Consider the following 25,792-nt stretch of genomic DNA (forward strand, 5'->3'; position numbering starts at 1 on the left):
TTTAGCGGGGCGCTTTGTGTGTCAGACGCCGCAGCCTTGGGGATCCGCGGCACCAGCGATCAATAGTCAGACGGATTCACATCTGGAGCCAAGGCCTACATTTGGATTTATATATTTGATTCTTTTCTCTCTTTCTTTGATTTTCCACCGCTTCTAATGTGGGGATTTTTTTTTTCTCTCTCTCTGTATCAGCATGTGGTGCAGCTTTTTATCATTCAGGGGCTGCTGTCTATGATGCTAATAACGGGGTAGCTGTGAACAGCCTCTTTCACAAAGAGAGCTAAAAAAAAAAAATCAGAGATGTAACAGTGGATTAATTCACCTGTGTTTCTTTTTACACAGTGAAACCAGCAAAGAAGGACATTGTAGTAAGTATGTGTGTACTGTCGCACAGAGATTATCCTTCCAGTAATCAGACGATTAGAAATGTGGTGACGTCAGCTTCAATGTCTGGTACGATGTATGAAATACTTGAAATATGGCTTTCAACTATTACCACCCAAATAGCCACCATCCCACCTCTATACTATATCACAGAACAGTAAAAAAAAAAAAAAAGGGGCTTGTGAACAATTGTACCCTGGTAATTTCAGAGACACCAAACTCTCTTGAACCCCATGACCAACAGAGCATTAGGTTCAATGACTACGTTTACACGGCGTCAATATTCAGGGTATGGTCAAAATTCGGTTTCGTTCGAAGCATTCGGGATAACCCGTTGACATTTACATAACGTTGACGTTTACATAACGTGAAAACGCCACAGAGAAATCAATGTATTCAAGTGAGTGCCTCAGATGTAAGATGGCTGCCGCGCATACAAGTAGTTCCTGTTCTCAAAAGACCAACATTTCTTGCGAATTGAGGATGAGCAGAACACAAACCAGAGCTCCGTTTAAACGTGTTTATATGATTGGGTTGGAACAGGGATAAGCAAGGGGTCTTATTCAGGGTTTTAAAAAAAAGTAGTCAGTGTCTCCCATGCTGCATTCGAGGAAGGTCGGAAGTCGGAATTATCCCAAACGTTTTAGGTGAAAGTAAACAACCAAAATGGCAGTTAGTGATCAATTGTTTTTTGTTGTATTTATCTTATTTCATAAGCATTCCATACAGTTCAGTAGTTCACCATATCATTTCATCCCCGGAGATAGCGGCATACTGTCTTGTACTGTAGATAAGTGAAATGATGTCAAATATTTATGAATGCTGGAAAGCTATCTAGCTTTATACTTGAGTATTTCCACAGTGGTCGCCATTGTAGAGTGACGCCACATTGAATTCGATCGGTGACGTTGGGATCGTGTTTTTTTCCCTCGACTTCGCATGTGGGATTTCCAAATTCAAGGGGGCGTTCCCGTACGCACTTCCTGGTATGAAGACGGAAAAAGTCCGACTTCCCACCTTCCTCGAATGCAGCATAAAGGCCAAAGCAGCAGGGCATTCTGGGTAAATGGTTGCTCCGCAGACACGGTCCACTGAGTTGGCGGGTAAAGGAGCAACAACTTGACCTGCTCAGCCTCAGTCTTTGATGAGCAACCGGGATCATAAAAGCGGGTCGGTGCGCTCAGACAGGGAAGCAGAGAGGATATATTTAGGAGGAGGGGGGGGGGGGGGGGGCAGGGGGGGATGAAAAGGTAAGGAAGTGGGTGGGGGGGAGAGGTGATAACAAGAGACGTGGCTCCCAGTTATAAGGACCCCACTGTGCAGGAATCCTCAACGCTCGCCTCTGGACGGAGCGCCGGGGCAAAACAAAAGCGTGTATCAGAGAGGAGGTGTGAGGAGGGGGGGAAAAAATCACAGGGAATGGCAGTTTTGGGATTTGGTGCAGTCAGAGTCCCATGACAAACCAAACAGTGAAACACGAGGTCTGTTTTTGATTTGCGCACACCGCCTCCCCATCCCTCAACCTTTTCTTTTCCTTCGCCTTTTTTTTTTTTAAGCCTGCTTCCACGCTTACACTTCCTCCCTATGCATGTTCTTCTTCTCTGGGTGTGAGATGCATATCAAAAGCGGAATTGAGGCCTGCAGCACAATCCTCATTGGTCGCCAGCATGCAGCAGCAGCCACCACCAACTGGGGGCGGCGAGGCTCGCCTGCAGGGCGGCACCCACGGAAGGTTAAGGGGTAATTTGAGGAAACCAACTCTGAGATGCGAAACCAAAATCCGCTTACATATTTTCGCTTTGAGCCCTGAAAGGTCACGCAAGCGAGGGAAAAAAAAAAAAACTCCCCGCAATCCCCAAAATCAGCCATCGCCATCTAAATAAGACCCATTTCCCCCCCCCACCGGGGGCATGTACGCTATCACAGGCTACCTTACGTGGTCTGTAATTACAGATGACATCATTCAGTTAAGGCGGCCCGGCCACATTTTTGATCTGTGTTATGACTACATCGACGGTGGCTGGGAATGCAGCCCCTGTTTCCACAAAGTGGTTTGTAGCGTTAATTCCATTCGGGGTGGATATTTGACTATGGGAAAGTCTCAATCAGTGTTTCTGAGGCAGTACGGTGGACTCATGGTTAGCATGTCTGCCGCACAAATCTGAGCTTGGGGTTTGAAACTCTGCTCCGTACGAACACGTACTACCTTGGCCAACTCTAAAAATCCAGAGTGTTTTTCTTGCTTTTACCCAGTAAATCCATGTATTGTGTCATACCAGCTAGCTAGCGCTAAGCTAACCTGTCACTTCGTAAGCTGTCGTGACGGCATGAGAGGCCAGCCGTGAAGTAACAAAGACGAAGGTTTTCATGCACTGCCTAGCTGGGCTTTATTGACTGACTGCTTAACAGTTGAAAGTAATACTTGTTAGCTGGCTAAATATTCCAATACACAATTTTGGGTGTTCTGCTCAAAGGTAGCGTGCTTTTCACACAACACATGTGCCACTCCCCACATGTATACGTAACACATACTGTGACCATAGATGCGACAATGCTTTGACTCATTCGGACTCCAATCCGAAAATTTGATGATTACGTTTTGACGGCCAATTTGCAAATCGATTTGATTTCCAACACTAGTTAGGCAGAAAAATCCTGGCTAACAATTCTATACAATAGACAGAATTCTGATTCAGCACTACTGCATGTCATCCAAAGTTGCTATTGAAAACGTATATCGTCGCTGTCCTGTGAAAAACACGTATGGCCATTTCTTTTGTTTTTTAACATTTTTACATTTAGGAAGTGAAACTGAATGAAACTGGAAAAAACATTTTTTTTACAGGGCAGTGACAATATATTAAAAAAACATCTAAACTATACTGTACCATTTTTTGGCACTATTCACCTTCAAATAAAATATGTAAAGAAAATAAACAATTTGATTATTTTCAAAATCGTTCAGCCCCACATGTGACCACTTATTAGGGCCGTTGTAAACCGAGGACCCCCCCCCCCCCCCTCGTATTCCTCGTCTTTGTTGTTGGCTTCAACGGCGGCTTAAACTTGCAGATGCCTCTATTGCCAGCCTGCCTCAGCAACCAGCCGCGGAAACGAAAAACCAAAGACTCGTGTTTCCTGTTACAAAGCGCACCGTGGTGAACCAAACTTGACCACTCGATGGAAACGTGGCTTTATTCTCAGTGGAGCGTGAGTCCCCACAGCATTGGAGTTCTGTGTGAGGAATCTCAAGATCCAATACTTAAACTACACCCCTTTTCCCCAAACTGCATAACCTCATGTTTCTGTCTTCGATGGCATGAGGGGATTCCGCCAGTGGGAATTTGGTTGTGGCGAAAACACTCATTTTTGCTTCTTCATTAAGCTGCAAACAGCAGGAGTGAAAATTAACCTAAAGCGAGTGAAAGGGAGGGCAAGGGGCGTAAATGGGGAGATTTGGGATGGTATTTGGAGTGGGGGGAAGGATTACGGCAGCTTTCCTTGCATTTCCACATACACAAAACATATGGGGCTCATCTAGATGAAAAAAAAAAAAAAGTGCGGAACGTGCTGCTTTGCAAAGACGCACGCAAGCTTCATACTTTCTATGTCAGAGGATTGCACGTGACCTTAGGTGGCTTTGAAGTGGAACTATGACAGATCTGGATTAGGGGGCAAAGTATAAAGGTCCGACGGCGGCGATTCAAACACACTCAGGCTTATTACAAGTGCAAGCAAAGAACGACTGCTGAGCTGCGGCCGGGCTCGGTGTGACGCCGGAGTTGATGTGGCCTGTAATATAATTATACAGCCTGTGAAAATGCGACGTCACCGGATCCCCCTCCAAACGTTCACTCCGTCTTTGCCGTTCTCCTCTACGTATAAATAAAGAGCTCTTGTTAAGACATTTAAAAGGTAATGGAGGTCGATGTCGGCGTTGATTCGAATGAGCAGATGGTGGCCGTTGAGCAGCCACCAGACAATAGCCAAGGCACCTCCTCCACACCGTCTTTATCAAAGCCCCCCCCCCCCCCCCCCAATGGAAACTGGCTTGTCCAATTGTGCCTAATGTCTGTTTGGCAAACAAACTCACACAAAGCATTGTGGGTTATTGTCACTAAAGTAACGTGATGACTTTCTTTTCCTTCTTCGTCTTTCTCTCCACTAATAGTCGCACATTTCGGGGCCGTGGAAGCAAAACGGCTGCCCGGGGTTGCCATGGGTGACTGGAGAGGTGACTTTTGGGCTGCGAGGCAAACAAGCACATGACAGATTAGTGTGTGGGCCTCCTCCAGGCCTCCACCTTTGTGACCTTTAGGAGCCTCCCTCCCCTGCCTTTGCGCCAGCATCAAGACCCTAAAACCTGCTCCCTGCTTCTCTTTTGTCCGGGCTTGAAAACCTTGGCTTGAAAAAGTCAAATAGTCCACTTTGAGAGGACATACCATGAGGACAGCAGCAGCAGCCAATGGAGAGGATCGTTTTTTTTTTGTTTTTTTTAAAGAGGAAGAGCTGTTCAAAGTGTTTGCAGATGTTTCTCAACCAGTTAAACGCTGCTTGTGCTGCAACACAGGGATAAGAAAAAGGGTAACCGACACAGGTTCGGGGGCCTTATGCCGCTCATTGACTGCCGATCTGTCAATCAGCTCAGTTCTAATTCAGTCTTCAGGGTTGCAGGTGTATTTTTGATTGGATTTATCATAAAAACCTAGTTAGCCATCAGCTAGCTGTACTGCAGAAATCCCAATAGCCGCCGCCAAGCCATTTTTCTCTCGGCCTGCTGCCGCGTGTAAGGTTCCGACGAGGGACGGGGCTCGAGATTGAAGTTGAACCCGCAAATTGAGATTGTTTTTGTAGATACAGATACATAATATATTGTTGCTGTGATACGTTGAGCTTTTTGCCTCTTTCTGCTCGTTGAATCCGTATGGATTAGAAGGACGACAAGCGCTTCAACAAAAGTGCCGATACAAACGGGGCCTCCCCAACACAACATGGGCCTTTTCCCATTTCAAAGCGCCGACTCGTACACTTGTTTATCATATGGGACAAACATCCGTTGCCAGGGCCCGGCCCGGCCCGGCCCGGCCCGGCCTGGCCTGGCCTGGCCTGGCCTGCACCCATGTCTCGTGAATGACCCGGGTTGCCTCTTTTATGTGCATCTATAAAAGGGCGGTTGAGAGAGCAGCTCCCATAGGAGGGCTCGACCTGGCGATGACACCCTGTTGTCATGGAGACTAATTCTACGTTGGGCTGGGGATGGGGAAGGGGAGGAGGAGGAGCGGGCACAAGCATTGTCACTGGTGTATCTAATGATGTTTGCAGCACAATGCCCTCATCTCCTCGCGGAGTGGGATCTGTCCTCACTCGGGTGAATCGCGTGGCTCTGACGGAGGACTGTATACTTTTTTTGTTTTTTGTTTTTACACTTGATGATACAGTACAAACTCCAAAGATGTACAATGCAATTCGGAATTTGGGGCGTCATTCTCGCGGAGGACACCGAAGACTAACAATATATAAAACATTATTTGAGGTCATATGAGCAACGTCTGCGATTGGATGGCGACCAGTCCAGGGTGCTCCAGTGACCCCTTGTGAAGAAGGAGCTCTCAATTTGAAAAATTGTCGTTTTAGACATGCAATCAACTGAGTAAATTATACATGAAACCCAAACTAAAACCCCATCAACACTATCAAATCCATATAAACACTTAAGATGACAGTTAAAGATGTTAATAAACAATTGTTTTGTGTTCCCCTTTCAATGCTCCACTGTAACTGTACAACTCCAATCATCTACGCCCCCGTCCAAGCGCTTGAGAAAAAAAAAAAAGACCAAGGGATGTATTGCTTCCCCTTCAGGGAGCCCAAGGGACCAATACACCTGGCTTAGGAGCTTAACAGCATTTCCCCCAAACGCCCGGGCCAAAGGGTGACCCGGCAACAAAACTTGAGACGGTTGTTGGCGCGGAGGGGCTACCTACTCTCCTGACTGACCGCTCCGTGCGCGCTATTTATTTTCATAGGTGTTTAGTGGGCTTTACGCAAAGTCCAAAGACAAGGCCAAAGTGGTATCAGTCCAATCGGACTGCTTCCTGTTTTCATAGCGAGGCCAAGCCTTGTCTTTACAGCGGGCGAAGGAGGGCCAGCGGGGGCTATAGCAGAGGGTGAAGGGGAAGGAAAGCCAGGGGGGCTAATTGTGCATTTGAGAGCAACACTACGGCCTTTATTCATCCTTCTCCGTGGCTTCTAGCACACGGATTCTCAAACGGGGGTGCGCGATGTTAAAAGCGCGGATTGGGAAATCGCTATCCAAATGCACTTAGCTAGAGGTGCAACAATTAATTAATTTTTATATTATATGACAACTGTTTTGACAGTTGATTAATCATTGTGAGATCTTGTTGAACTCAAAATTGCCACAGATCTTCTCAACAGGAAATATCCTCAGATTTCTGCAGTCGTCCATGGAAACATACTGATTATGTTTTAGTTGAATCATAGTAAGAAATTTTGCAAATGTCTGCTTTTACTTGGGAAATGTTAACAATCAACATTCTTGCCGATATTCTCATGGATATTATGGATCAAACTTGTAGCTGAATCTTTATAATGTCCTGTTTTTCAGATTCATCGATTAATTGACAGAGATTAAAAGTGTGGTTGGGAGCATCTTTTTCAGAATGTTCTGAACTCCGTTTTCCACTTCTAGTGTCAAATTGAGTTGTGTGCAGTTTAAAAGTCTGGATGGTGGAGTCTCTTGGCGCATCTTCTTTTTTTCTCTCGAATCTGCGAGACTAACTAATGTGGTCTAATTAGTACACTTTTTTTTTTAATTCAATCAACTTTCATATTTAAAAAAAATATTCATTCATATCCTCAAAAGTATATTTTAGGCCAAAAAGATGACAGTGGAGGCAATCCACAGGGGACGTGTTTCAAAAAAGCTGGGGGGGGGGGGGGTCAATCTGTCCTGCTATATCACTGCCTGGTTGTCATCCTTACAATCGGGGCGCAGTAGTACATTTCCCCCCCCCCCACGCCTAAGTTTACCTTCCTGATAACATAATCTCCCTGTAGAATTGAAAAGCTTATACCAACAGTCTGGGATTTCCCTTCCTCTAATGTGGCTGGAAGACATCCAGAACCTCATGGGGGACGGACGGGAGGGAGGCAAGTGGGGTATTAAAGAGCGGGAGGGAGTCGAGTGATGCTGCGACCCCGTGCGGCCCTTTGCCAACTCCATGTGCGCGGCGTTTAAGGTTGCCACCTTACCGTGCTCCGCTGGAGATGAACATATGGACTTCGGGTTATGACGCAACAGTTTGCCTTTCAGATGGAGGACTGACAGCAGCGAGGTAATTTTATACGCGACCACCAAGCGGCACGGTTTAGTTCAGCTTGGAACAGTAAATCCCGACCTGGCTTGAGTTTCCACCATGTGTCGTCCAGGCAAAATGGTCAAAAGTGTGACATCACAGTACTGGCAAATGTGACATACGGAAGAAGCAGCAACAACTAAATCGAAATTGCCATAATCCATTATGGCTTTCATATACGTGTTGGCAACCAATCAATGCACCGTTGTGTGTCTCGCAATTAAATGACCTTCACTATGACGAAACTACGAGCAAGTTTAATAGACGTTTAATACGTTTTGAGTACGTTTTAATACGTGGAAGTTCCATGAAGTAAGCAGACTCACATTCAAAGCGTAAAGTGCCCACCTTTACCATATGTTTTGGCCAAGATTAGTCAAGTTAATGAAAACTAATGAAATAACAGTAACTACAAAAAAAAACACGTAAAGGTTTATTGTGGCATAAAAAGAATAATAATAATTCCAATGTGCCAGTACCTCAAAACTGGCCCGGGCTCCTCGCAGCTCTAGTTACACTTAGTTGTATAAACGTAAAATGTAGTTACAGTTCTTTTCATTTTTTTAAAGCATTCTCATACCACATAAAGATACTGAAAGGCTGGAGCTCAACATGCTGTAGTGGACGATGTGTTGGAGCTTCTTGAGACCGCAAATTAGCTGAATCAAGAGCACCCCAGCTTTAATTTAAGGTGTCGTCGGCACTCAGACACAATGGTGCCAAAAAAGTAATAACAGAAACCCCCAAAACAGAAAAGTAGCAGGACTTAATGAGAAAGAAATATCTTATGATTACTTGGAAGGGTAGAGGGCACTGAGTGCAATTTTGTCATACTGAATCCAGAAGCCAATAGTTGTTGGTGGAAGGGGGAAGGGGGTAGGGGGGGGGGGGGGGCTAGGTGGTATGTTAGGGTAGAGTAGAAGAGGGGGGTTTATCTACCCTGTCCTTTTGGAGCTTTTGAGACAAACGCGACAATGGCTGGATGTTGAGAACATATGTAGAGAGACCCCCGTGGCTCACGGAAGACCAAGCGGCTCCTTTTCACTCCTCACCCCTCACTTGATGAATGCGCCCGTGACAGAATGCCACTATGGGCCATTCAGGGGCCAAAGTCCCCCCAGAATTCAACACCAAATGCATCCAGCAACGGCAAATACATTTGCTTAACAAATTAAAAGAAAAGCGGACGGACGGGCGGGTGTGTGTGTGTGTGGGGGGGGGGGGGTTATGGGTGGGAGAATTGGATGGTGAGAGGAGAGAAGGGGGATAATTCAATTAGTCCTCTTCCTCAGTGACGAAATAAAGGCAGGTTAAAAGGGAGGGATTATTATTTGTACAAGACGAGCCCGCGCTTTGCACAAAGGAAACAAATAAAGATTGGAGAGAACATCTACAAGCTGGCAAAAAAAAAAGAGGGGGGTGCTTGAAAACACTCTGAATGAAGCAGCGCCCTAAGAACTGTCCATTGAGTGACTCCCTTCTTTCCTTGAAACCATTTGAAAGACTCCAAAAGCTCTGTGTGCGCCATTCTGATTTCGGACCAGCACTTATTTGCATGAGGTCTTAGTCACACAAACAAATCTGATTTTTAAATCCTTTTTTTTTTAAATATATTTTTACTTGAAGACACTGTAGTTTGTTTGTTTCTAATGTGTAAAGACATTTGTGGAGGTATAGTGTTAAACTATTTTTCTTGATTCTTTTTTTTTTTTGTACGTAGCTAAAACGGCTTACCATCAATATTTCCCCTCTCGTCCACTATTTGTTTGCATCTGTGGCGCAGTATCTGCCGCAATTTAGTTCAGTTACTGTTTTACTATGCCACGAGCTGTTAGCTTGCTAGCTAGCTAGTGGCTAGCACCTCTTGTCACAGCATGGAAAGCCCCCACCGGTTCGGTGGGATATATTTCAGTTACTAGGGACTTTAGGCCGTTATATTTTCATGGCTGAAGGGATGTTAAGGCACAAGAAAGATGCTAGCACAAAGTTGCCTACATTTTTTTGTGTGTCAAATGACAAGACTTCTATTTTCACATTACAGGGACACCATTCAAATTGCACTTAAACCGTAACATTTTAATGTTGAATATGGCATTTTTTTGTTTTCTCTTTTGAAGCCTTATTTCATTTTATATTTGTATGACAATTGAAATGTTAAAAAATGAAACTTGGAATAGAAGACTGCACCACTCCACTTGTTAGACAAAGAATATTCAAAGGTTACTTAGTTTTGCATGTTACGTTTCACCTTTTCTCCAAATTATCAGGAAAATTAGGACCCTAAAAAAAAAGGAAACAAAGTGATCCCTCACACCTTTGTTATTGATATTAAGTATTTGAAAATGCAATTTGTTTTTATTTTGGCTCACTTTTTTTTACACTTGCCTCAATGTTAAAAAGTCGAATCTTCAAACTCCAAACATTCTTACACGCACGCGCATGACATTTCCTCAAGCAAGTCACTTTTGTTCCGTTTTGTTTTCCTCAACTTGATGGTCACATTTCCCTTCAGTCAGGGAGCGAGTGAGCTGCGAACAGCTGCCGAAGTCATTTTGATAATGATGAGAATAATAAGCAATAAGCGGGCCTTGCCTGCGCGGCTTCGGGGGCTTTGCAGTTGCAGCTTCACTGCTCCTGAATAGATAAAAGTGATTAAAGCACTCCTGATTATCCTCTGACCAATATGTAATGGATTTACAGCCCTTTCAATTAGGCCATATTTGCTGGTCACTCATTACGTTTTGGTAGAGGGGATTTGGGGGGGGGGGGGGGTATGGGGGGGGTCACCCTTTGGCTGAAGATCAGGATAAAAGTTGACTAGCTTTTCGCTGCATCCAAGCTTGAGTGTCGCTTACTGTTGTTGAAATGTGAGCCGTGTGGCAAAATCAATAAGGCCTGATGTTCTGATAATGTACTGACATCAGCGAGGGTACAAGAGGGGAGGTTGGGGGTTTTATGGAGTCGATCCCCTCTGCGCTTTGAAATGAAATGACACACGGTGGTGCATCATTTCAACAAGTCATGGAGCATCAGAAAAGGCATTTCAGCAAAGGAAAGTATTAAAAATGCTTGTTTAGATTTTTTTTCGACTATTTTAGCAAATGTAACATGCTGCTTATGGTGGAGTGGTTTAACTTTTTATAGTGAATGACTTTTACACTTGTAGGACAAGCAAAAAAAAAGAAGTTTTTTTTTAATGTTTGCAAAAGTTTCACTAGTGGTAAGCGGGCTGCTTTTAGTCGTAAAATAACAAATTACTGAAACTGTGTCTAATGTCACAGTAGCTCAAACTCTTCCCCTAATTTACAATATTTTTTGCTAAAGTACAGCTGAGTTGTATTTAACTTTTAAGTACAAAATATTTGCAATTCATCTTTTTAAATGTTAATTTTCGACACATATATTTAGGTCCAATTTGTGCGCAATTATTTAATTATATAAGTTTGAATATTTTTCTATTTCCTATATCTAAGAATTCAAATTGTGAATATTGTTACAGTATTTTAGAATGATATTGATGTTTTATTTCGAACATGCAGTCGTAAAATAAAAACCACAAAAAATTAAAAAAAATTAATAGATTAAACAATATTAAATACACCTACTATTCCATTTTATTTGAATGTTGGTATCTTATTTTTACACTCTAAAATATTAAGATTATGAATTTTTTTCTCACTTTCTAGTAAAAATGTATGCCGTTCTACACTTATAACAGTAAGATATGACAGTATAAATGGCTAAAGTTACATTACAAACGTTAAAAAAAGTTAATGATTTTATGATGGTTACAGTTTGAAAAATGCTGGATTTTTTTATTGATTTTTTTTTTTTTAGAATAGCTCATATTCAGATTAGCATCTCCACCTCCCTGCAGGCCGACCTGCATTCAGTAACAAAAGACAGCGATGTCCTTAAGGTTCCCCAGGAAGTAACGATTCCCCACTGCCACCTTCCCAATGTTGCCCAACAAACATTGCGCATCCCAACATTGGATTAACCGTCCTGCGTTGGTCCGTCCAGAGTGTGCTGAGCAGGGTAAACAGTCCAAAGTGATTAGATTGACCCCGGTCAACGTGCCCCTCGGTGACAGGTGGCTGACAGGTGAGCCACCCCCCCCCCCTTCCCCCCCTCTCTCTCACGGTGGCAACTGTGTGACAGCTGCACTCCAAATCATCATAACAACAATAAAAAAAATAGAAACTCACCGTGAGATGCTGAAAGAGCCACGCCCTCATGATGTTGGTGGCCACCTTGGGGAAGATGCCGCGTTTTTTCTGCCGCTTCTTGTCCTTGTCCGGGTCGTCGTCGTCCCCTGTGCCCGGCGATGCCACGCTGTTGTCTAAACCATCTCCTGGGCGGAAAATAAAGCCTGCATGAGACATAAAATGCCGCACGGGCATACCAGAGCGCGTCTCGTGAAGGACGGATAAACTGACAAATACCACAGCTGATAGCTAAGAGTGATGTTAAAAAGGCAACACAGTGAAGTTTCCGCTGTTATGAATTGAAGATATGAAGGTGGGAGGAGCATTCGGGGGGAGGGGGGGGGGGGAGGGGGGCAGGATTTAGATGGCCTTAGACAAAGGCCCGTGCTGAGTGAAGGGTTTACATTGAGGCCTAGCACTGTTGTTACATATCCCAGAGCATGTACAAGAGGCTGGGGGGTTAAGAACTGGAGTATTATGGTTGGAAACCAGATCTACAGTATAATGGGGGCGGGGACTCAACTCACCGAGGAGCTTTGACTTATACAATCCAAGTCATTAATTCAATTACATTTGCAGACTTGACATAACATTGGGAACGGCGGACGTGTACGCAGGGGCGGCGCAACCAAGTCTTTAATCACCATGAAGCCCCCCCACCCCCCACCCCAACCCCAATGAACGATGTTTTCCCGATGCATATTATCATAAACGAAAATATAGTGAGTTACATTTGCCACCTTTTGTGGGGTGGGGGTTTATTATTATTATTATGATTGTTATTTATTATTATTATTATCCATCCATTTTCTTAATCACTTGTCCTCCCAGCTGGCTTCGGGCAGTAGGCGGGGTACACCCTGAACTGGTTGCCGGTTATTATTATTTACTAAAACTAACGGTAATTAACTGTATAGCAAAAATGTACTTGGTATAATAGTTTTAAAGTTTTAAAGTTTTAAAGTGAGTGCAGTAACTCAGTGTGTCCATTTTGTACTAATATAAAAGTATGACTTTTGTCCAATGTATCAGGTAAAGCTAAGTCACATTCCTAAGATTATTTGATGTATAATTTGAGAGACACTATGTCTGTGTTCAAAATAATGTCAGTAATACAAATTATAACAAATATGGCGGAAAAGCTGCAAATAAGCCCCAAACCCCAAAAATAAAGTTTTCTAACGTCTACTTTTTTTGTGCAATTTCCAATCACTTCTTGTACACCTATTGGTGAGAGCCATTTTGAGCTCCATGCATATTGGAAGTAACAAAGTAGATGTGATTTGGGCTGATGCGTCGTTGCACATAATGCCCCCCCCCCCCCCCCTTGCGATTAGCATGGCAAGCTAGTGTAAGCTTGCATTAACGTCTGCGAGTGTTTGACTAGAAGAGGAAAACACAATTTCTCTTTAAAACAAAAACTTTGCAAGGCTGCACCCTCTTTTCTGCTTCTCGTTCCTCCTTCCCCGCATTAATTAGCAAAAAAATGATTTGCTTTTAACAGTGGTGGTTATTTTCCTTGCCCCCGGGCACAGATGCCTTGAAAGCCTTCCTTGAGGGCATCTAAATTATGTATCTGAAAAACTCCTCCACCAAGGCAGCGAAGGACCCGGACATTCTCCAAATCCGAAACTGGCACGTCGGACCGTTTTTGGAGCGGCGTCAATCACCGGCGCCTATATGAGCGTTAATCTCGCATAAATATTTCAACTAATGACCTTTAAAAAAAAGACAGACTCCCGGTGCAATCAAAATGCTAAATAAATGAAGAACACAAGGACAGCAGCATGCAGGGGGATCCGAATTGGAACTAGTCCCCCTTCCTCTTTCAGTCCTTTCTGTCCTTGTTTTCCTTCCACATCATTAGTGCAGAGCCACACCAGAAAGGGGGGAAACGGAGAAGTGCCGACTTAGCACTCGGTGTGTGAAGTCAAAGAAGCAACAGCCCCTCTGAGGGACATATGGGGGTGTTGTCGTTGTACAACGGACATTCATTAGCCGGCCCAGCGCCGTAAATCCCGCACTAAGTACGAATCCTTGTTCAGGAAAGCCTAAAACAATAAACTCCGCTCCACTCCGACTGTGAGGGGTTGGATGGGGTGGGGGGGGGGGTGCTTCCTGAGAAACGCGACTCCACGCGGAAGTCAACAACACGACGCTGTGAATTTTAAACACCCTGCCTCTTGAATAATGTCGCAACACACTTTTGTTTGTTTGCTTTTTTGTGTGTCGACCACTAGGATTTTTTTTTTGTTTCGTTTTTTTTTTTTCCTAGTAAATCCCTCTCCCGCTGTGAGCGGTCAAGGCCTCACGCGGCGGAACCCACACGTTGGCCAAAAAAGGCTGGCAGATTAATTTTATTGACGTTTCCATTTTCACTGCAACGCGATAGCCTCTGCCGGCAAAAGCGCCGCCGCCATCGCGCGGGGGCGACCCGGGCGTATTTACCCAGTGACCTGTCACTTCATTACCCAGCATGCTTGTTGCCTACCGCCTTCTCCGCCTGCAAGGGGGAAACCGGACCCCGAAGCTTTCAGTTCCTCCTCACGTGGATAAAACCAGACATGAGGCATTCTTCTATGTACGGCGGGACCTTGAATTAGGATGCATGTAACATGGTATTGTGGGAATAACCTAATAGAAAGAAACTGTATCCGATTTTTTTTTTTTATTGCTCAATTCCGATTTTTTCCCCAAAAAAATAATTTTCAAAGTTTGCACCTCTTCAGGTACAAGAAGAAAATCGTCACATTTCAGAAGACCCCCAAAACGATAAAAATAAAAAATAAAAATCTGACTTTCACCAAAAAAATCTGAATTAAGCATTAAGACCTGCAATATGAATTTAGCCTTAAAGCGGTTATTATACGTTGGGTCAGAAGTCCCATCTGCACTCCTGAGCTGTGTGCCTTTAAATGGGGCGTGGCTTATTGAGTCACTCCAGCCCTGGCGTATCGGAGATTTGTACTGGGGGGGGGGGGGGGGGGGGGGGGGGGGGGTTAACAGTACAAAATGGGACTGAACCTTTTAGAAAAATAATCTAATTGTGATTCTTTTTTCTCGCCTCAATATTACTATTTATTTTAAAAGGTATTCTTTCCATGTTTTTTATTTTTTATTTAATTTAATTTTTTACATTTTTTTGTTTAACAAACACGAGCACTACCTTAATCTGTATGACAATAAACAGGACCAGATTTGTTATGCAAATGAACAATGAACCCATAGAATGACAGACTTTGATTTAATTATCTACTTCAATTAGAGTTATTAACTTCCTACGCACTTGCATTGGCTGCGACAAGTTCACAACATTCTACCGAACATGTGGTGCAAACAAAAGACAGCCATGAATTAGATTGCAACAATAATGCAAACGAATGCATGGCTTTATCATTTAAACCTTTCATTTTTCATGAAAGAACGATATGCAAACACTTGGACTACACTTCTTAACTCATTCACTGCCATTGACGACTATAGACGTCAAAAATTCATTTGAACTATTCATATTAGTTTAAAACTTTTTTCCACTTTTGTTAACAAGAGTATGGAAACCTAAAAAAATATATATAGTAAATTTAAAACCGATATAAAATCTGTGATTAGTCGTGAGTTAACTATTGAAGTCATGTGATTAATTACAATTGAAATTTTAAATCGCCTGACGCCCCTAATTTTTAATAATCTTTTCTTTTCTTTAAGAATAAATAAATAAGATTATTTTTAAAAAAAAATTCTAGGTTTTCATACTCTTGTTAGCAAAAGTGGAAAAAAAATGTTAAACTAATAGAAATAGTTCAAATTAATTTTTGACGTTTATAGGCGTCAATGGCAGTGAATGAGTTAAGAAATGAACTTATTTAGACACTATATAATAAATAAATAAATAAATAACATATGTTTAGCCCTACACCTAAACCATTTTTTGGGAAAATTGCAACATGGACCAAAATGTACTGTGAAGTACTGTATCGCAAATCATTGGTCCAATTCCCACTTTTGATGGGAAGTTTACCAAACTTTGAGTTAAAGCACATGTTTAGTAGTTGAATACACATCTTTTGAAGTAGACACTCTGTTTGTATTTTTTGGGGTCCCTAAAAGGGAAATTCTACTCCCACTGATGTATAGATGATGATACCTTGCTCAAGGGCAACTTGGCAGTAGCCAGAAATCAGACTAGAGTATTTACTATACTCGCCTTTTTTCAGGGCCCCTAATATACATACATATGCAGCAGGATTCTCATGCTTGCAAAAATGGTGGAGTTTCGGGGCATGTTGCGGATGCCCCGTGGCATACACCGAGGTCGTCAACGTCCATGTGTTTATTTGAACAAAAAACCTGAGGCGATGGCCAGAAGGTGCGACGGAAGAAAAAGGTGGAAAAGACAAAGAGCGAGAGGGTGCGAGGGAGCAGAAGAATAAAGAAGAGGCAACTTGCACAGCCTCATTACATCTAAAGGAGAGCTGGTGCTTTGCATCCACCCCCACCTCCTTTCTTAGGAGCCAGAGAATGAACGCTGCAGGGCAAATTGTCCCAAACGCTAATGGCTTCTGACTGTTCCCTGGCAACTCTGCCATTCTAACCTGTGTGGATGTGCACGCTGGGAAAAAGAAAAAAAAATGGAGGCAGAGGAAAGGAGGAAGGGGGAGAAAAAAGTGTGTAGGGCAAGAGTAGGGGGAAGCGTCCCATCATCTGGCCATGTGACACAGATGGGGGTTGGCTATTAGGAGGCAGCCAAAAGGCCTCGGGGAGCTGAGATGCTGGAGTGTAGCCTCGGGCACTTTTGGAAAAGCGGCACCCTTGGAGATTGGGGGGGTGCTACTCTCTTTCCCGCTCGCCTTCTTTCTTAAACACACGCCGGCGATGCCGTGACTTTAAAAAAAGTTGCCGCATAATTTCGCGCGGGTCGGTCTAATAACGCAACGCCGAAGACACAACGGGCAAACAAACAAGTCCAAGAGCCCGCCGCGCTCATATACGTCCCCGCGCAACTCGGCACCAGTGGGTGCTTATTAAAAATGCATTCACATAGATCTTCCCGGTGAGTAAATTGGTCTCGGGGCTGAGCTCATTAACGGGTCGGTGGAGGAGGACTGTAAACACACCGCAACTCTTGCTTATCTAACATATTAGTGCATTGTATGTATGCCCCCCCCCCCCACCCACCATACATACAATGCACTAATATGGTTCACAAAAAAAATTGTACAGCGGGCCGCTCGGCATTTGCCATTTGAAAAATCTTAATGTGAAACGATGATGTTAGAAATGTTCACTTTGATGGAGGGCTGCAACTTACAATTGTTTTAACAATCGTTTAATATGTCAACTGTTTTTCGATTAAGCGATGAATCAGGTAAGAATTTTTTTTTTAAATTCAAACCAGGATATTATTCCAGTGAGAAAATGTACAAACATAAAATATTGATCTAGTCTATTATTTTATTTTTTTAAATCAACAATGTTGAACGTTGTTTTCCAAAATAAACAAAGATGTTTGCAAATGTCTTATTTTGATTAAACCAAAAAATAAATAAAAATCAGTGTACTACCATGAAGGAATACAGAAACCTGAAAATTTAAAAAAAATTTAGAGACTGAAATTCTGAGGATTTGGACAATTTTTAGTGAACCACTGTCTCTAAACAATTAATCAACTATTAAAATCGTTGTTGATTCATGCTCATTTTCATGCTTCAATTTTTTAAAACAACATTAAAAAAATTTTTTTAATTTAAGCTAAAAACAGATGTTTTCAAAATAGCTTTTGTCCATGTTTTGAATAATTGATTGTAATTTTCAAAAACAAAAGCACATGAAAAAGATGAATTAATTTTTATTAAATACGATTTTTTACAGTGTTTTTTTTGGCATGTTAAGATTAAAAAAATAAGACTAAGTCTAAACTTTAATAATAATAATATAAATTAAAAAAAATATATATATTGTTTTTAGCCTGCTATTCAAGCCTAAAAATGTAAACATTTGAAAATAGGCATCAAAGTGCACTTTTTTTTTTTAACTGTCAAAAATTCACCTTAAATTTGAAATTTCTCCAACAAAATATTGCGTCCCCTACTACACTACATACTACAAGCAAAGACGAGTATATTCAAATATTCACTATTAAAATGTTGCCATCGACTACCTGGAATGCACGCTAGCGCTTCAAGTCATTTTAGCACATCTGCACTATGTCAGTGCTGTGCGATGAAGGTTCAAGAATGAATGGTCAAGGCGAGTAATCCACTGGCACGAGAGCCAGTGATGCATTTTACTATTCATATAGCGAGTGGAGAGTCTTTACACGGGCTTTACATGTTGTGCGGTGCACAGGGAGGCCCCCGGTGTTTGTTTCAAGCTAATGAAGCCAAAGTGTTGAGGCAGTGGCTTATGGAAGCCGTGCTTCAAGTGACTTATTACCAACGGGGCCCCGCCTCCTTCTGTGCAAACCAGTCAGGCATGTTTGACCCAAGCCTCATCAGGAGAGGACGACGGCGTCGCTGGACATGCTATACATTTTATATAGGGTCGCTCTTTTGGGGCATTATTATGAGCTCGCCATAGTGACTGGGCCCCTCCCTTCCGCCAACATCCCATTACAGCACCTCTCGCCCCGCAGGCTCGGCTACGGAGAATGAGCAGAAAAGAAGAGAGGGATTTAGGAGGCTCTTTTTTCCACCAACATAAGCAGCATTTAGCACATTCACCCCCCTCACAAATGGCAGCGCAATAGGAGAAGCGGTAGGGGCTCCCGCTTTTGTCCGTCTAGTTACCCCCTTTTATTTACTCTGGATTTACGGAGGGGTCTTTGCCGCTTCATGCGCGAGATGCACACCTAATCACGCATACACCAACATGCAGGAAAGTGGTCACGCTAAAGGAAGGGCTCAACTTTTGGGGTAGATTGCATCACGTATGACTACAGGTTGACATTAGAGGTTAGGGGTGTGCCAAAAAAATCTATTCTCTTAAGAATCGCGATTCTCATTTAGTACGATTCAGAATCGATTTTAAATGTCCCAAAATCGATTTTAATGACAATATTTTATACTGTCTTGCCTTTGTCTGTGTGTGCCTTTATTTGGAGCGCTGTTCATGTTGTACCCGGTTTGGCCACTGAGGGGCAGTGTGGTTCCACGCGGTCTGATATACTGTTAAGTTGCAGCCACATTAGAGAGTAGAAGGAAAAAGGCACCATCAAGTTATTCCAATAAAAGTTGTTGTTTTTTGCAGTGTGGAGCCGTTCTTTTGAGTGAGAAAAGTGCCGCGAGTAGCGCGCTAATTAGCATTAGCGAGTCAGACTTGAGTAGATCATTACAATTCCTTGCACATCTATAGATCGAAGCAAAAATTATTGTCAATCAAATCATTTCGAATCAAAAATCGTCAGCAATCGAAAATCGATTCTGAATCGAATCGAAGACCCAAAAATCGGAATTGAATCGAATCGTGAGACATTCAAAGATTCCCACCCCTATCAGAGATTGGAAGTCATGTGACTGCACCAAATTATAAACCCCATTCCAATGAAGTTGTGTTAAACATAAATAAAAACAGAATTTGCAAATCATGTTCAAATGAATACACTACGAAGACCAGATATTTAATGTTCCAACTGATAAACTTGATTGCTTTTAGTAAATAATCATTAACTTTGCATTTTATGGTTGCAACACCTTCCAAAAAAGGTGTCAAAAAAGACAGAAAGTTAAGGAATGCTCATCAAACACCTATTTGGAACATCCCACAGGATCATTAGGAACAGGTGGGAGCCATGATGATAGTAGTAAATAGTTTTGGACTTTAGTACTAGTTTGTTTTCTTAACCTAAAATGTAGTTTCAGTTACTTTTCAATATTGTGACTTTCAATGTTAGTTTTAGTTATTTTTGTTGATTTTCATGAACTATAACAACCTTTTTCTGACAACAAATTATAAACTCTCAAACAACAAATGTTTGAATGACATGATGTCAAGTGCTAACCTTTACTTGCATAAATTGTGAACTCGTCAAATTGGCAAATACATGCAAGACCACATTTTTCAGTTTTTACAAAGACGACAGCAATATTTCTTTCAAAACATCCACTTTGTTGGCATTTTTTCAGACTCCGAAAAGTCATTGTCATGTCAACCAACTGCGAAAAACAACAACAGTGCCATGCGACCTCCCCATTCAGAATTGGTTCAACTGCACTCATTTAAATCCATACAGTAGATGAAAGCTCTTAAAAGAGACCCCTTTTTTTTTCCCTCTTTTTTTTTTAAGCCTGGCAGCAGCCGGGGGACTTTTTACACTGATTATTTCCTGATCTGTGCTTAAACAAGCGGCAAGGCCCTCGCGCTGGACCATAAAACAACAGCTTAGTAAACAGCGAGCATGCTGACAAATTGGTAGCGCTCGGGCCCAAGTCATTAACAGCCCTAAAACCTGTCAGAGCAATTACAACAAACTCTCTCCTTCAGCGAGGCTCCCTGCCAAACTCTGATGTCGCTACCCGCCTTTCTCCCCCCCCCCCCCCCCCTTTTCCCCCTTCTGCCACCAGGACAGCGGCTAAAGGTGAAAGAGGCAAAAAACCGCCACTGCCCCCTCCGCGCTCTGGCTCTCCTCCTCCGGCAATCATGAGACAAACGCTTGAAACGCAGCTGTACGTGCATCCTGGCGGCTACGACTGAACGGCTCCACTTGCATGAGAGGTAATGTGCAGTTGTCTTCCCCCAAAAACACATCGTTAAGTGTTCCCTTAATGAAGTGGAATAAGAGCGTCTAATTAGATGGGTTTTACATGCGAGGAGCCGAGGCAGTCAGGCAGTAAGGAAGGCGGGGGGGGGGAGAAAGGGTGAGTGGTGCGGTGGGAGTGGGGGACGGGGTATAGTTGCTCAACAACTTCTGCACCTACCTCCCCTACCCGCCCCCTTTCTCTAAGGCCCCTAACCCCGCCATCAGGCACATATCTCTCTGTCATCCCTGGAATGCCGGAGATAAGTATCGCCTCTCCGCCGATACAAGGCCGCTCGCCGTGACCCCGACGCGCACAGCCACGCCCCAAAAAGTCGGAAACCAGGGGGTGGAGGTTGTTTTTGATGTGCATTTCTTTTTTTTGTTTTAAATTTCAAGGCAAAAAAAAAAAGTAGCGACTAATGCAAAGCTGATTCGAGATACAATTTTTTGAAAATTACAATAGAAAATTTAGGGCGGACAAAAAAATGGTATGTGTGACACTTTCGGTCCGGCCCTCTCCACTCGTTAATCTGTTAGCTAGTGAATCAGTGCATGAGATAGATAGCACACAAAAGCAAAGAAACAACAAAGAAAACTATATTATCTAGAAGGGGTGTGAATTGCCTAGTAGCTGGCGATTCGATTCGTATCACAAATTATAAGTCACGATTCGATTTGATACCGATTAATCCCGATGCAAATCTATAAATTGATTATTGCGATTTATTATTTATTTTTTACTCAAATTTAGAAAATACTAATCAGTAAACTTGTACATGTACACTGTAAGATTTGTATGAAAATGTATCTATTTATCTGAAAATTCAGGCTGAGCCACTGCATTTAACAAACAGGTTGCGGTGAAATAAAATATTAAGGCTTACTGTTCCATTAATATTAAAAATTGATGTTTAAAAATCGATTCAGCCACATATGGAATCGAATCGAGAATTGTGCGCTGTAATATCGCGATATATTGCCGAATCGATTTTTTCTAACACGCCTATTATCTTATAAAATTTACGATCAGCAAATTTTGACTTTGATTTATTCCGACTTGCATTATGAGTGTGTAAAATACAACTTGACCCCAGTCTCCACAAATATATGCATTATTATTAAATTTATTACTTCTAAATGTTGACGTGTTGCTGTGTTGAAGTACAGGCGTTACAAGTAAGGGGCGGTCATTAATCGTGCGTTTAAAAAATGAGTGGCATTAAAGGAACTCAAAAGTAACGCACCAATTTTGACACCCCTAATTTAAATAAACCATTTTACATAATTTACATACACATTTTTTGTCACATCTATATGTTTTAAAAATCAGGCGTCTAGATTTCAATATTTTGCTCCACAAACAATCCTTTTTTTTTTCTTTTGTGGTTTTAAAAATAGCAAACAGGCTAAATACAAAACTCGTGAGCATTGGCAGGGATTCCGACGATACATTTTTCTTTCTTCTTTCTCATCATACCAAAAAGGATGCATACCAACGTGTCCCTGGATGTTCTGAACTCCTGTTTCCACTGATCAGAATAATGCACAGATGTGAACGAAAGCCAAAACTTTTCTTTTCTTTTCGTTTTTCTTTTTTTTTTTGGTGGGCGGTTCAACAAGAGCCACAGGAAATGAAGACGAAGAAGCAGCCACTTGCAGATGTCAGGCGGCAATTTGCATGGATGGCAAAAGGGCTAAATTGCAGGGGTGGCTGCTAAACTCAAAGGGAGTCGTGATGCCCATGACTGCCCCTCACTCAGACGGCAAGGATGAGTAGCTAATGAAGGGGCTTTGTGTACCCGGCGGACGTTCCACGTTCTTCGGGGCTCCTGAGGAATTCATGTTTTCGAGGCTTCTCTACCAAATATGGCACAAAGAACCATTTTGCGTCAAATTGAACCTACGCGTTACTGTTTGTTCCATTTTTTTTTACAATAGCCAAGAAAAAGGGCATCCCGATGAGCACACACGGGCATTAAATATTAAACGACAGGGATTCCCCAAAGCAAGTGAGGCTATGTTGAAATAAAACAACGATCATTAGTTTTAACAAGCGTCTTTTTATACCTTTATACAATTCCATATGCTGCTCCGTTTTTCCAAAGTCCAAAGAGCCAAACAGAAACAAATATTGATATGTTGCGCTACAAAACCGCGTCTTTTGCCGAAATGCACTCGAATCACAATGGCCATGATGGTTTTATATTGCATCAGTAGTAAATTTCCATCCTCAATTACCAAACCAACCTACTGTTTAAAATGTTTTCTTTTTATTAAAGACATCCTGATGGACAGCTTTTTTTCACATACACCGCCGTGCTAGAGGGATGAAAAGGTTTATAAATCAACAAGTCAACCATCAGATTCGAGCTTCTCAGCAGTCTTCTCATCAAGCAAACACCATCAACTTTTTTCTCCGTCTCTCTCCTTTTTTTTTCTTCTTTTTTTTCCTTCCCATGAATGTCCTGGAGGCAAAGGAACAAAGCGAGCAGAACTGATTACTGCGCTGTTGCCCTGCTCTGCCAGTCTAAACTCTGTTTGGCTTCCTAATGAGCTCACTAAAAAGCCAATTCATCACCCATAACCCCCTCGCAACCTTGCCTTGAATTCCGCCTCCCAACATTATGGCAAGTCCAGGACAGTCCGTTTACAGACTTTAGGGTTAGCGCTAGGAGGGCTGGAAAGCGCCCCGTCGTCGGGAGAGCACATCTAGCATCGAAATGGGCTCCCTATGTATTAAAAAACATCTTTTTATGGCTACTTGAGCACGGCGGCTTGATCTTGACACCCCCATGCCGCTCACTCTTTTGGTGTCCCGGCCTGGTCAGGAGGAATGTCCAGTTTGATGGTCACACCAGCGGGAATCGGCGTTCGCGCAACAGAGTTTAACTTAACTCATTCACTGCCATTGACGGCTATAGGCGTCAAAAATTCATTTGAACTATTTCTACTCGTTTAATATTTTTTCCCAGAGTATGAAAACCTAGAATTTTTTATTGTGCATTTAGAACAGATATAACATTTATGATTAATCGTGACTTAACTACCGATGTCATACTATTAATTACGATTAAAAATTTTAACTGCCTGATGCCCCTCATTTTTAAAAATGTTTTCTTCTTTTTTTAAATTGCGTCAGGCGATTATTTATTTTAATGAATCACTTGATTTCAATAATTAACTCACGATCAATCACAAATGTTATATCTGTTGTAAATGTACAATATTTGTTTCTAGGTTTTCATACTCTTGTTAACCAAAGTGGACAGCTATAGATGTCAAAAATTAATTTTAACAAATTGTATTAGTTTAACTTTTTTTTTTTTTCATTTTTGTTAACAAGAGTATAAAAAGTTTTTTTTGGTACATTTAGAACAGAAATTTGTTATTAATTGTGAGTTAACTAGTGAAGTCATGCGATTAATTACGATTACACATTTTAATCACCTGATGCCCCTAATTTTTAATAACCTTGTCTTTAAATTTTTCATATTTTTATTTTTAATTATGTTTTTTTTAAGGAAAATGTATTTAAAATTAGGGGCGTCGGGCAATTTTTAAACGTAATTAATCGCATGACTTCACTAGATAACTCACGATTATATATATTTTATATATATATATATATCTGTTCTAATACAAAAAAAAATTCTAGGTTTTTATACTTTTGTTCACAAAAGTGGGAAAAATGTTAAACTAATGAATTTTTTACGCCTATAGCCGTCAATGGCAGTGAATGAGTTAATAGGAAACCATTAAAAAAAATTGATGATTCAGAACCGAACTTTAGCCATTGCACACGTAAGGAACTTATACCAGCAAAAACATGCCATAAAAATGGCACACACTAGCCAGAAAAAAATTATACACTGTATACCAAAATTCTCAGGTATATTTATTCCATAACATTAATTAGGATTTTTATTTATTTATTATAATTTTTATTTAAAATGCATCTTTTCTACAAATTACGATGCATTCATTTTATGTCTTAATTCTCCCGAGAACAGTACGGAGCATGTAAACAAATACAAATGCTCGGGAACGAAGCTGAAAAGGGGAGGGAAATATCTTGATTAGGTGAAAGCTAAGAGCTGGGAGTTAGTTGCTTGCAAGTTGTGTGTGTATGTACGTGCGCGCGTGTGTGTGTGCGTGCACACACAGGAGTCGGACAGCGGAGGCTGGCTGTAAACTCCCACAGTTCCTCATTACACCGAGTTGAAATGATCCTCCTGACACCTGAGCTGTAACCAAGAGATTACGGAATTGATGAATCCTGGCTTTAAAATGCGGCTGTTTTATTCTGCTTTAGTAATTAATTCTTTTTCCGATATGGTATTGATTAAGTGTAGCCCCTGATAAAGTTCAAACCCAGCCGGATCCCTGCGGGGGCTTTGGCTCGGGCCCGCGCCGGAGAGTCAATGAAAACTTCCTTCTCCCCCCTCCGCCTGCATTGCTCTATGTCAGTGCAGTTTAGCCTCATAAATTAGTCTGGTCCATCAGCATCGAGAGGAGTTCATACATGCTCTGCATGCCCTTCTGCTTTTGCTTAGATTTCAACACAACTAACAAACAAACTAACAAATCTGTACAGTACTATAAACTGAAATAAATCCTAACTGTCAGAGCAAATTAGCCTCAAATTAATCTGATCCAACGGCATAAAGACGAGTTCATACATACTTTGTATGCCTCCTGCTGCTGATTATATTTTGTCACGAGCCTAGCAAACATGCAGGTTGTGAAAACGATAAAAATAATTGTTGGTTTGGTTTAGCCTCGTGTTTTATTCTAAACAGTGAGCATGGAGAGGAGTTCATACATGCTTTGTATGCTCTCCTGCAGTTTATATTTCATCAAAATGTACAAACACTTAAGTCTGTACTATAAACGGTTACATAAATTGTAACTCTCAGTCCAGTTTCGCCTCATAAATTAGTCTGGTCGAATCGCAGTGAAGGAGTTCATACAGACTGTATTCTCTCCGGTTGTTGATTATTTTCATGCAGGTCGGAATTACACATCATTACATTAAACATAATGGTTAGTTTGTCCTAATATCATGATTTAGTCTGATTAGTGAGCAT

At 41.9% G+C, this 25,792-nt stretch overlaps 1 protein-coding gene across 8 annotated transcripts in view; it reads right to left on the reverse strand.

Moving 5' to 3' along the window:
• Positions 1–25,792, reverse strand: part of meis2a (Meis homeobox 2a) — a 109,544-nt gene that overhangs the window by 51,619 nt on the left and 32,133 nt on the right. For 4 of the 8 annotated variants that reach the window (XM_086094475.1, XM_086094474.1, XM_086094472.1 and 1 more), the window contains exon 8: positions 11,972–12,117. In XM_086094475.1, coding sequence (XP_085950601.1) covers positions 11,972–12,117 — 146 coding nt within the window. Of the gene's footprint in view, positions 1–11,971; positions 12,136–25,792 lie in introns of all 8 variants that reach the window. The other 4 variants (XM_086094473.1, XM_086094468.1, XM_086094470.1 and 1 more) reach the window with 2 other exon arrangements.

The sequence above is a fragment of the Leptonotus elevatus genome, chromosome 14 (genome assembly GCF_054856555.1).
Source record: "Leptonotus elevatus isolate MCC_2025b chromosome 14, RoL_Lele_1.0, whole genome shotgun sequence".
NCBI classification, from domain to species: domain Eukaryota; kingdom Metazoa; phylum Chordata; class Actinopteri; order Syngnathiformes; family Syngnathidae; genus Leptonotus; species Leptonotus elevatus.